The 12,543-nt window shown below is 48.7% G+C and overlaps 2 protein-coding genes across 7 annotated transcripts; one reads left to right on the forward strand and one right to left on the reverse strand.

The window, feature by feature from the left end:
• Positions 1-70: 70 nt before the first annotated feature.
• PQBP1 (polyglutamine binding protein 1) lies at positions 71-3,834 on the reverse strand. Of its 6 annotated transcripts, none has more exons than XM_061136439.1 (7): positions 3,678-3,834; positions 3,178-3,262; positions 1,544-1,655; positions 1,190-1,302; positions 744-1,016; positions 487-547; positions 71-291 (listed from the first exon to the last, which is right to left on the reverse strand). In XM_061136439.1, the coding sequence occupies exons 2-7, from the start codon at positions 3,242-3,244 to the stop codon at positions 135-137; spliced, it is 783 nt and encodes a 260-aa protein (XP_060992422.1). In that variant the 5' UTR covers positions 3,245-3,262; positions 3,678-3,834; the 3' UTR covers positions 71-134. The 6 variants fall into 6 exon arrangements, with proteins under 6 accessions (XP_060992422.1, XP_060992417.1, XP_060992421.1 ...); XM_061136434.1 differs by having other exon boundaries at positions 487-550; XM_061136438.1 differs by having other exon boundaries at positions 487-550; positions 3,667-3,824.
• Positions 3,835-3,920: 86 nt separating this feature from the next.
• TIMM17B (translocase of inner mitochondrial membrane 17B) lies at positions 3,921-7,799 on the forward strand. Its single transcript, XM_061136582.1, has 6 exons — positions 3,921-4,027; positions 4,903-5,002; positions 6,015-6,078; positions 7,007-7,135; positions 7,226-7,336; positions 7,427-7,799. The coding sequence occupies exons 1-6, from the start codon at positions 4,002-4,004 to the stop codon at positions 7,513-7,515; spliced, it is 519 nt and encodes a 172-aa protein (XP_060992565.1). The 5' UTR covers positions 3,921-4,001; the 3' UTR covers positions 7,516-7,799.
• Positions 7,800-12,543: the final 4,744 nt, after the last annotated feature.

Genomic DNA, 12,543 nt, shown 5'->3' on the forward strand with positions numbered 1-12,543 from the left:
TCTCAAAAGTGTGAGAGAGAGAAGGAAGCACTCAGGTCTCTTCGGCATGATAAGGAAGCACTCAGGTCTCTTCGGCATGATCCACTGAAAAGCTTTTATTAAAAACCCAGGGGTGGGTGGGGGTGGGTGGAGGTTCAGTCCTGCTGCTTGGTTCGGGAGGCCTCGGCATTGGCCCGAAGAACAGCCCCTGGGGAGGGGTAAGGGCGCTGCTGGAAGAGGGGCCCGGCTGCTGTCGTGTCTGCACCGGTCTTGGCCTCATTCCGCTTGGGGAGTCCCGTTGACCATGTGCCCCTGGGGAGTGACAGAGGGTCAGGGGTGGAAATGTCTATATATGTGTAATATGTCAGGCACCCTCACCCCCAACAAAGGGGGCATGGAGATAGTGATGATAGAGATGAAGGGGGAAAGGAGATAGTGAGGAAGAAAGGAATGATCAGTGGTGCAGTGAGTCAAGGAAAAAGGAAGGGGTCTTGGGTGGTCGCTTACCGGGGTGCATCTGAGTATGAGCTGGGGTCCATGGGGTCTAATTCTTCATCCTTCCGGCTTGCTGCTGTGGAAGTACGTAGCAGAATAAGGTCTTCCACAGGGGCACAAGGAGTCCCGTGTCACTGAGCTCTTCCATCCCCAGAAGTGGAGCCTGTGGTTGCCAGGCCCTAGGCTCTGGCACTCACGAGAAGCCAAGTGAGGGTTTCCTTACACTGTGGGCCCCTGGTGCCTCCCTGCCCTGCCTCACCCCAGCTTACCCTTCTTGCTCTTGGGGTAGGGAGCCAGCTCCTCCCGGCGATGGTGGCGCCGTTCTTTGCTTTCTTCTCGGTCGGCCTTGTCATACCCGCGGTCCCGGTCCCGCTCTCTCTCTCTATCTACCTTGTCATAACCACGGTCCCGGTCCCTGTCAGACTTCTCATGGTTCCGCTCTGACTTCTCATGGCTGCGGTCTGACTTCTCATGACCTCGGTCTGATTTCTCGTGGCCACGGTCTGATTTCTCATGGCTCCGATCCAGCTTCTCCTCAACATCTGGGGACACGAAAGCCTTGTGATCCTCCTCCCACCTCGGAACTCAGCAGCCTTGGCCTCCAGCAGCGTCGGCCTCCAACAGCCTCCCCTGCCTGGGCTGGGCCTTCTGGTCTTATCCGCCCCTCCTTGATCCACTAGAAGGCCCTGAGGCACCCTTGTATCTGCCAACTCACCTGCATTACTGCTCCTGAGCTTCTTGGCGGATTTGGTAACAACAGAGTTGGGGTCGTGTGGGGAAAGCCAGGACACAAGATCTGTGTCCACATTCCAGTAGTAAGGAAGTCCGCTGTGAGGCAGTGGGGGGTGGGGAAGAGAGGGAAGGAATGTCATAGATCTCTCCTTGTAGCCTCAACCCGTCTCCCCCCAATCTCTGCCTATACCTGCCCCATTCCAGGACCCCACAGGGAAGAGCCCCGCCCCCAGATCTCTTCCCCAGTGGCCCCCATTTACCCCTACCCAGGGATAGCACAGGAAGGGTGAAGTCAGAAGTTAGCTCTTCCTCCTCACCCCCATGTCGTCAGGCTCACCAGGAAGGGTCAAACACCTTGTACCAGCTTGGTGGCAGGCCCTCCAACCGGGTAGCCTCATAGTCCACAGGATCGTCGTCATAGTCCTCAGCAATGATCTCTTCCTCTGGTTCTGGCAGGACAAGGAAGTTAAGAGGACAGCAGTAAGGACCAGGGAGATTCCCATCCTGCAATCAGGGCCTGGAGAGACACACTCACATTCACATGGGCTATGTGTGTGTGTGCACACCAGGTCTCACATGCCAGAGCAAATACTGCTCATGTTCCAAATCCAAGTATCCGAATATCAGGATTTACCAAAAATTTACTCAAATCTGTTCTGTTTACAGGTACCACTACCCAAACTTATCTGGTTTCAGACTTTAGATACATTTAAAAAAAAGTATCCATATTTATTCAGCTTCTGAGTTCAAATAGTATGTGACACTGTACTATGCAAATTTGGATAAAATGAGTTTCAACAGCAAGGGGTTTACCTAAAAATATGTCCAAATCTATTCAGCTTCCAAGGCTGGCAAATATGGGGTTTCTGACTCCTATATATTGACTAGCAAGTTTGGACAGCAAGGGATTTATCCAAATACTTCTCTGAATCTGTTCAGTTCCTAATGCCTGCAATAGTTGTCAGCTACTATCAACAGAATAAAGAACGGTGTATGAGTACTTGGACCTCAGTAGTCCTATCCAGATTTCACCCATGGATATAATTAACAATGAAATGTATATGTCAGCAACAGCATAGTGCCTGTCACACAATAGGCCCCAAATTGATGTCAGCTACAGTCATTAGTATTGTTAGTAAGATACATACAGTTAGTACAGGGCCTGGTAGCAAACAGCCTTAAAATAAATATCATATCAATATCATTATCAGTATTATTAATAACCAAAGATCTTTGTTTGGCACACAACAGGCTTGTAATAGATGTCGCTTATCAATAAAGTGAAAATAAGATGAGTTTTCTAGTACCTGGCACACACCTTAGCCCAAAATAGATGCCAGCTTTTACTATTATTGATAAATAAGGTATAAATACTAGCAACAGCAGCACAGTAGGCCTAAATGATAGATCTTATCATTACTTTACATACTGTTAACCACATGTGTATGATAAGCACTTAAGTAGACTCAAAATACATGTCAACTATTGACATGGTGAACAATAAGATATGGACAACGCACACAGTGCCTAGTTCCACAGCAGATCTGAAATAATGTTATCTACTAGTATGGTACAGAACAAAGTATCAGCACCCTGCCACCATACTTGGCCCACAGGAAGCTGCCATAGGTGTCAGCTTACTATTGCTATCCTTATTACACTTCCAGGAATTAACTGATGGGTTAAACTTTGGCTACAGAAGACCCCAAAATACACATCAACTGTCAGTATTAAGGATGAAATGTCTACTCCCCCCCTCCAAAAAAGAAATGTCTATTCCCCACCCCACCTCCCCTCCTCCTCATAGGAGAGGAATAGGGGTCAGTAATACGTATTGTTAACAAGGAAATGCCTGCCGCCCCACTGCTTGGTGCACAATAGGCCCATGCTAGATATCAAGTGGCAGTATCCACAACAAAGTGCCTGTCAAGGCCGGCACATGGTAGGCCTCTCTTCTCTTAGTTCTCTCACCGGGCTCCAAATGTTTCAGGATGCCTCTCTTGGCCAAGCGGGTCTGCAACGCAACGGGCAGCGGCATAGCGGATGGCAGACAGGCCTAGGGAAGGACAGACAGACTGAAAAACAGCTCAGATGAGGACTGAATCTGGTTACAAGAGTAACCAAGCGCCTCCCCGCAGCATATACTCAATCTGGACCCACACCTACCGATCTACACTAGAAGGGAGACAGACCCTACCCGCTGAAAGGTGGAAAGGGTTGTAAACAGCAATATCACCAACACTCTCACCAACTCTGCTCTCCCAGGCCAGTGGCTCCAGCACCGGGTTTCCGTCCTAGGCCCAGGCTCCGCCCATCGCCCAAGGGGCCAAGCGCGGCTCCCCCGCGACCCAAAATGGTTTCACCCAACGTCCCCCAAAGACGGCTGGGTGGGAGGAACCAAAGCGCTGGGATGGGGGAGCACAGTGTAACATTTCCTCCAGCTCCAAAAAATGCACCCACCCCAACATTACCAATGCAGTCACGCAAGTAGTGGACGACTGTCCAACTGGCCACCTCTCTCTCGTCGTCTCTATGAGCGCCAGGACCAGACGACTCTCTTTTCCCAAAGCACAGAATGAGTTTCTCTCTCCCCGAGCTTAGAGGGCGACGCTCACGTAGTGAAAAGATGACGCAAACCTACCTACCCAATGAGAGTGCGCTTTGGTCTGAAGTCTGGCGAAACAACCGAACCGCTGCCCTGGGATAGGTGGAAAGCTCGGGCGCCTGTATACGTTTCCAGTGGGGGTGTGGCCCGGCAGGGGTTTAGCGATACTGCGCGGCCGGACGCCGGCGCCATGGAGGAGTATGCTCGGGAACCTTGGTACAGCGAGGGGCAATAGGTGTCGGGACTGTTGCCGCGGCGCCACGGCCAGGGGTGGGAGGCGGGTGGGGGAGGCACGGGCCACACAGCGCCACGTCCCAGACTCGGAAGACATTTAGACTTTTGTTGTCTTCTGCTCCTCTCCACTTGGTTTCTCTTACTCGGGCTCCGTTAAAAGGGGCCACAATTGTGTGCCTGCAGGAGAAGGTGCGGTGGAGGACGGACCACTCCATGTTTCCCTTGATTCCGTACCTCCCAGTCCCTCTGTCAAAGACACGCTGGTCGAATCCATTCCAGCCAGGGGGTGGTGCGGTGTTGAGTGGAAATCCCCTGGAAAAACGCATGGTTTTTCCCAGGTCGGTTTGGTTAATGGTGGCGGGGCCTGGATGAGCCTCCAGGCCATGACCATGATTGTGGTCATGGAGGGGTGCTGGGTCCTCCGCACGGTATGTGCTTGATTTTTCCCAGTTGTGCGAGGGTGAGAAGGGAAGAGGGCGTGGCTTTGTTGGACGTGCTCATTGTCGGAAAAAGGGGTGCGACCCCATTCTGCTTTAGGAACAGTGCCAACAACACCTGTAGCTTAATTCAAACGTGCCAGTTCCTTGCTTCTCATCAGTTCATTTAATCTTTGATAGTAGTCAAGGAGTTGGTTGATTCCTTGGTTGGCTGTGAAGGGGAGGAGTGGACAGGGCCAAGACTGATGTTTTCCACTCTTCGCATTATTTTTTGCTTAAATGAGGGGGGAAATAATCCCAGTATTATCTGAAGTGCTAGTTCTCATTTGGGTGATGAATTGCTCCCAGTTGGAAAGAGATCTTGTGACTTGGCATGAGGGAGCGCTCTCATTAACCTCATCCTCCCCTTCCCGCTTGCAGCCCATGGCGAATTGTGGATGATTGCGGTGGAGCCTTCACTATGGGTGTTATCGGCGGTGGAGTCTTCCAGGCCATTAAGGGCTTCCGCAATGCCCCTGTCGTGAGTCCTAGCCTTCCCTGGGTGCTGCTGAGGTCCTGCCCTGACCACATGGGATACTGTTCTGAAACTGCTTGGAACTGCCAGTCGCGTGCACTTATTCATTCTGGTGTCTGCTTACCTACTGTATGCCAAGCCTAGCTCCAGGATCTGGGAGTTTGGGGGAACTGCAAACATGACCTCTGACCCTCACCCTGCTGGAGCTCTTCGAAAATGCTGTGCTGTCAAAAGGGTCATAAAACCAAAACTTAATTGTGTGCAAAGTCAGTCAGATTTTACCTAGAGTCAGATTCTGGGTGAGAAGCCTGGGAAAAGGGAAGTGACAGTTTAACTGGCAGGAGGAGGACAGCCTTAAAGTTGAGCAAATGCTTTTAATGTAACATAATCAATTCTGTCTGTCTGATAACACTCCCCTTTTCCCATCTTGGGAGATCTCATCAAATGTCATGACTTTAAATGCCATCCACTTGCCAAGGTCCCTGCATTTTCTCTATCTAGCTCTGTACCTCCTCTCAACTCCTGGCACTCTCTTTCCTGAATCTTTGTCCAGGTTTTTCCCTCTCATCCTCAAGGTCTCAGAACAAATGCCCCCTTCCTTTAAGAGGCCTTTCCTGTCCTCTCAGCCACCTCTCAGCTCTTTATCTTATTTCCTCTAGGGTCCCGATTGCTGCCTGAAGCTATCTTGTTTATCTGTATCCTTATTCAGGATCTGTCTCTCCCACTATAATGTGAGCTCTGAGAGGGTAGGGGCCAGGTATACCTTGTTCACTGCTGTATCCCTGCATATACCATGGCGCCTGGCACATCAGTGCTAAGTACTGAATGAATGAATAACTTCCTATCATAGCTCTGGGAGCACTTGTAGTGGGCCCTAGTTCTTGGCCACTTCTTCACATCTCTACCCTTGAGGCTCTTAACAGGTTTCCTGCCTCCATTCCTCTCTTTAAAACTAGACACCTTATCTGCCAGTGACCTGAACCCTGCTCTGACTCCCTTTCTCCTCGCTTTCCCTCAGGGAATTCGGCACCGATTGAGAGGCAGTGTCAATGCTGTAAGGATCAGAGCCCCCCAGATTGGAGGTGAGAGGTTTGGGAAGACAGGTGTGATAACAGAGTTGGGGATGCTTGCTCCTTGGAGTCTTAGACTGCAAGTTGAGGGTCCAGATTCTAGCCCCAACTCTGCCTGGGGCTTCCTGGGGGGAGTGATATTTCTCAGCCATTTCGTACGGGTGAGTTCTGGAGTTTAAATCCAGGCCCTGGCTCTTCCCTGATGTCTGTATGACCTTGGGCTAGTGGCTGAACCTCTCTGAACCTCACCTGTAGCATGGGAATGATAAAAGCAGTAACCACCTCAATCAGTTTTGTAGTTTATGTAACTTACATAGTACTTACTAAGTGCTGGTTGCTTGCTAAGCACTTTGACAATATTAACTAGTATAAATTTTCAGAAATCAAGTAACATGCAGTGTGTAGATCAGGTCGTGGCACATGGTAAGACTTCTGTAAATATTTTAACTATCATTGTTAACTGGCTCTCCTCACCCATTTCCTTCTCTCCGAAACCCAGGTCAGATTCCAATTCTATGTGGTAGTTAGGATGGTCAGAGTTGCTCTGTTAAAAGCCGTATAGACAGGAGTTCCCTGTTGGCCTAGTGGTTAGGATTCTGGGTTTTCATTGTTGTGACCTGGGTTCAGTCTCAGGTTGGGGAACTGAGATCTTGAAGGTCCCATGACAGGGCCAAAAAAAGCCACGTTGAAGCAGACAAATCTGCTTGTAACCATGTATCCGCTCCCTATGAAGGTGAAGGGAGTGCTGATGGGGATTATAAAGAGCTTGAAGGAGCTACCACAGAGACAGATGGAGTTTGTCCTCTAGGAGTTTGCCATCTGCCTTTATGTCTGGTTATTCTCCCCAGTCTTTGCCACAGTATTCAGGCCCTGGGAGTCCCTGAGCCATGGTTTCTCAGGACTCCCCATGGACACTGATTAGGCTTTGGTTCCCCCACAGGTAGCTTCGCTGTGTGGGGGGGCCTGTTTTCCACCATCGACTGTGGTCTGGTGCGGCTTCGGGGCAAGGAAGATCCCTGGAACTCCATCACCAGTGGTGCACTGACTGGGGCTGTGCTGGCTGCCCGCAGTGAGTATCCCAACCCCAGGCCCCAGCCTCTTCCACCCTGCTCTGCCTGTTCTCACCGCTCTCCACCCCCCCGCCCCCTTCTTTCTCCAGGTGGCCCATTGGCCATGGTGGGCTCGGCAATGATGGGGGGCATCCTGTTGGCCCTCATTGAGGGTGTTGGCATCCTTCTCACTCGCTATACTGCCCAGCAGTTCCGCAATGGTGAGTACCCAGTGAAGCTGGTCAGGGAAAGGTGGGAAACGCTCTGTCTTGTCTACTCCACTCACGTTTACCTGTTTATCTCCTCTCCAGCACCCCCGTTCCTGGAGGACCCTGGCCAGCTGCCCCCTAAGGAGGGTACCCCAGGCCCAGGCTACCCCAGCTATCAGCAGTACCACTGAGGAAGTGACCACCTATCACCGCCACTGTGGGAGCTCCTCCTCGGTCCCCTCCCTGATGATCTACCTCGAAGGGAGGGCTGGCTCCCAGTTGGCCTATGGGACCCTTGAGAGGGCCTCTATCTGTTCTCTTATCCCAGGTTGGGGGTGGGGCACCCCAGCTGCCCTGATGGATGGGTCCCTTTTCTCTCAGGGCACCCCAACCCCCACTCACATATGTAACACGCTGTCACCCCAATCCCTTTGCATGGCGCTCTGATGAGTATTTAAAGCCAGTTTTGAAAATGCTTGTGTATGTACTTCTTGAGCCACCCCTAGGAGTCGCTCCCTAGGACAAGGGGCAGAGCCCTCTTCAGGGATGTGGGAACCATCACATTTGGAGTCACACAGAGAGTGGTCTCTAATAAAGGTTTGTGGATGAGTGAGTAGGAGGGGGTCTATGAATCAAGATGGGAATAGTACATGAATAAGGATGTGCAGGGGCCAAGTGGTGAATCACAAGCAGACAGAAGAGGAACGGGCTTAGAAAAGGAGTGAACACAGGTTGCTGGGGTGGAGGGGGTGGTTCAGTATGTGGTACCTCTGAGCCCTCTCTTCTATGTCCCCATTGCCAAGGCTGAGAAATCTGACCTCACAACGAACAGTCTGCCTAGATAGCAGCCCCCGCATTTGTGAAGATAATTCCCCCCTCCATGTGGCTTCATCAGGGACCTGGGATGGAAATAGGGATCCAGGAGACCCAGCTTCCTTGAAGAAGGTACCTTTAGTTTCCTCTTCTGCACCACAGCCATATTTGTGCTCTGCGATGCTCACTGTTCTCAGTATTTAAGAGTACCACAGAATAACCAGAAAATGAGTTTTCATTTGGGGGTGTGGTGGGGATTGTGGGAAAGAGAACTTCCTGGATAGACTTTGGCCCCAAACACTGTCTCTTGTGTGCAGACACCTACATGTGTGGGGAGACGCCTCCACTGGGGTTTTGATGGCCTCATGGGAGACACACAAACTGTCCCTTTTGTGCAAGCCATTGCACAGAGGTGGCAATGCTCTCTCTCTCACACAAAGTCACTCCCTGGGGGTGCAAATGCTGAGTTCTCAGGCCTCCCAAGGCCTCAGCAAGAACCTAGTGATCCTTGATGGTGGTAGAACTGCAGCACTCCTTGATGGACTCAGTGCCAGGTATGGGCTGCCGGCCCCATGCCTGTAGCTCTCAATGTCACAGCAGGGCCCTAGCCTTGAATTTAGAGACTCCACCACCACGTGCCCCCACAGCAACACAGCTGCTAGTGCAGGACCCAGTCTCCAGCCAGACCCAGGGTATCTCGGTCTGCAGCCCTTGTGTTTATAGGCCACTTCCGTCGGTCCTGCCCATTTGGTGCACGTAGGCCTCACACTTCCTGACTTCCAGACCCCATTCCCCGCTGTTTCCAGACCCCACCCTACTTCTATCAAACAGGCACGCTCTAGCTCTTTTGAGCGTTGTTCTCCTGTCAGCCCTCTGTAATGTCCACAGACGTCTCCAGGATCCTCCCGCTCTGGTCCACCCTCTCTCCCACCCAGCCCTCTTAACCTCCTGCAGGCCCTCTGTGTATCAGCTCCAGCTCTTCTGAGGCCCTGCCCCTGCTGTGTCTCCCTCAGTACATTTCAGTTCAGTCACTCAGTCATGTCCAACTCTTTGTGACCCCAGGCTTCCCTGTCTATCACCAACTCCCAGAGCTTGCTCAAACTCATGTCCATTGAGTTGGTTATGCCATGCAAACATCTCATCCTCTGCTGTCCCCTTCTTTTGCCTTCAATCTTTCCCAGCATCAGGGTCTTTTCCAATGAGTCAGTTCTTGGCATCAGGTGGCCAGAGTATTAGAGCTTCACCTTCAGCATCAGTCCTTCCAATGAATATACAGGACTGATTTCCTTTAGGACTGACTAGTTTGATCTCCTTGTAGTCCAAGGGACTCTCGAGTTCTCCAACACCACAGTTCAAAAGCATCAATTCTTTGGCACTCAGCTTTCTTTATGGTCCACTTCTCACTTCTGTGCATGACTACTGGAAAAACCACTGCTTTGACTAAGCAGACCTCTGTCGGCCAAGTAATGTGTCTGCTTTTTAATATGCTGTCTAGGTGGGTCGTAGCTTTTCTTCCAAGGAGGAAGCATCTTAATTTCATGACCACAGTCACCATCTGCAGTGATTTTGGAGCCCAAGAAAATAAAGTCTCTAACTGTTTCTATTGTTTCTCCATCTGTTTGCCGTGAAGTAATGGGACCAGATGCCATGATCTTAGTTTTTTGAGTGTTGAGTTTTAAGCCAGCTTTTTCACTCTCCTTTTTCACTTTCATCAGGAGGCTCCTCACTTCATCTTTGCTTTCTGCCATAAGGGTGGTGTCATCTGCCTATCTGAGGTTATTGATATTTCTCCTGGCAATCTTGATTCCAGCTTGTGCTTCATCCAGCCCAGGGTTTCACATGATGTAATCTGCATATAAGTTTAATCAGAAAAAAAAAGAAAAGTTTAATCAGTGTGACAATATACAGCCTTGACGTACTCCTTTCCCAATTTGGAACCAGTCCATAGTTCCATGTCCAGTTCTAACTGTTGCTTCTTGACCTGCATACATATTTCTCAGGAGGCAGGCAAGGTGGTCTGGTATTCCCATCTCTTCCAAGAATTTTCAACAGTTGTGATTCACACAGGTAAAGGTTTTGGTGTAGTCAATAAACCAAAGTAGATCTTTTTCTGGAAATCTCTTGCTTTTTCTATGATGCAGTGGATGTTAGCAATTTGATCTCTGGTTCCTCTGCCTTTGGGCTTCCCTTGTGGGTCAGCTGGTAAAGAATCCACCTGCAATGCAGGAGACCTGGGTTCGATCCCTTGGTTGGGAAGATCCCCTGGAGAAGGGAAAGGTTACCCACTCTAGTATTCTGGCCTGGAGAATTCCATGGACTATATAGTCCATGGGGTCTAAATCCAGCTTGAACATTTGGAAGTTCTTGGTTCACGTATTGTTAAAGCCTCACTTGGAGAATTTTGAGCATTACTTTGCTAGCATGTGAGACGAGTGCAATTGTGCAGTAGTTTGAACATTCTTTGGCATTGCCCTTTGGGAATGAAATAAAAACTGACCTTTTCCAGTCCTGTGGCCATTGCTGAGGTTTCCAAATTTGCTGGTGTATTGAGTGCAACACTAACAACATCATCTTTTAGGATTTGAAATAGCTCAACTGGAATTCCATCACCTCCACTAACTTTGTTCGTAGTGATGCTTCTTCCTAAGGCCCGCTTGACTTCGCATTCCAGGATGTCTGGTTCTAGGTGAGTGATCACAGTACCATGGTTATCTGGGTCATTAAGATCTTTTTTGTATAGCTCTTTTTTTAATTAAATTTATATATTTTTAATTTATTAATTTTAACTTAGGCTAATTACTTCACAATATTGTAGTGGTTTTTGCCATACCTTGACATGAATCAGTCATGGGTGTACATGTATTCCCCATGCTGAACCCCCCTCCCACCTCCCTCCCCATCCTATCCCTCAGGGTCATCCCAGTGCACCAACCATGAGCACCCTGTCTCATGCATCAAACCTGAACTGGCAATCTGTTTCACATATGATAATATACATGTTTCAATGCTATTCTCTCAAATCATCCCACCCTCGCCTTCTCCCACAGAGTCCAACAGACTGTTCTATACATCTGTGTCTCTTTTGCTGTCTTGCACATAGGGTTATTGTTACCATCTTTCTAAATTCCATATATATGTGTTAGTATACTGTATTGGTGTTTTCCTTTCTGACTTACTTCACTCTGTATAATAGGCTCCAGTTTCATCCACCTCATTAGAACTGATTCAAATGTGTTCTTTTTAATGGCTGATTAATTCCATTTTATATATGTACCACAGCTTTCTTATCCATTCGTCTGCTGATGGACATCTAGGTTGCTTCCATGTCCTGGCTATTATAAACAGTACTGTGATGAACATTGGGGTGCACATGTCTCTTTCAGATCTGGTTTCCTCGGTGTGTATGCCCAGAAGTGGGATTGCTGGGTCATGTGGCAGTTCTATTTCCCGTTTTTTAAGGAATCTCCACACTGTTCTCCATAGTGGCTGTACTAGTTTGCATTCCCACCAACAGTGTAAGAGGGTTCCCTTTTCTCCACACCCTCTCCAGTATTTATTGCTTGTAGATTTTTGGATAGCAGTGATTCTGGCTGGCGTGAGCTGGTACCTCATTGTGGTTTTGATTTGCATTTCTCTGAAAGTGAGTGATGTTGAGCATCTTTTCATGTGTTTGTTAGCCATCTGTATGTCTTCTTTGGAGAACTGTCTGTTTAGTTCTTTGGCCCATTTTTTGATTGGGTCACTTATTTTTCTGGAATTGAGCTGCAGGAGTTACTTGTGTATTTTTGAGATTAATTCTTTGTCAGTTGCTTCATTTGCTATTATTTTCTCCCATTCTGAAGGCTGTCTTTTCACCTTGCTTATAGTTTCCTTCATTGTGCAAAAGCTTTTAAGTTTAATTAGGTCCCATTTGTTTATTTTTGCTTTTATTCCCATTACTCTGGGAGGTGGGTCATAGAGGATCCTGCTGTGATTTATGTCGGAGAGTGTTTTGCCTATGTTTTCCTCTAGGAGTTTTATAGTTTCTGGTCTTACGTTTAGATCTTTAATCCATTTTGAGTTTATTTTTGTGTATGATGTTAGAAAGTGTTCTAGTTTCATTCTTTTACCAGTGGTTGACCAGTTTTCCCAGCATCACTTGTTAAAGAGATTGTCGTTTCTCCATTGTATATTCTTGCCTCCTTTGTCAAAGATAAGGTGTCCATAGGTGCGTGGATTGATCTCTGGGCTTTCTGTTTTGTTCCATTGATCTATATTTCTGTCTTTGTGCCAGTACCATACTATCTTGATGATTGTGGCTTTGTAGTATAGCCTGAAGTCAGGCAGGTTGATTCCTCCAGTTCCATTCTTCTTTCTCAAGATTGCTTTGGCTGTTCGAGGTTTTTTGTATTTCCATACAAATTGTG

Source organism: Dama dama, chromosome X, assembly GCF_033118175.1.
Source record: "Dama dama isolate Ldn47 chromosome X, ASM3311817v1, whole genome shotgun sequence".
NCBI classification, from domain to species: Eukaryota; Metazoa; Chordata; class Mammalia; order Artiodactyla; family Cervidae; genus Dama; species Dama dama.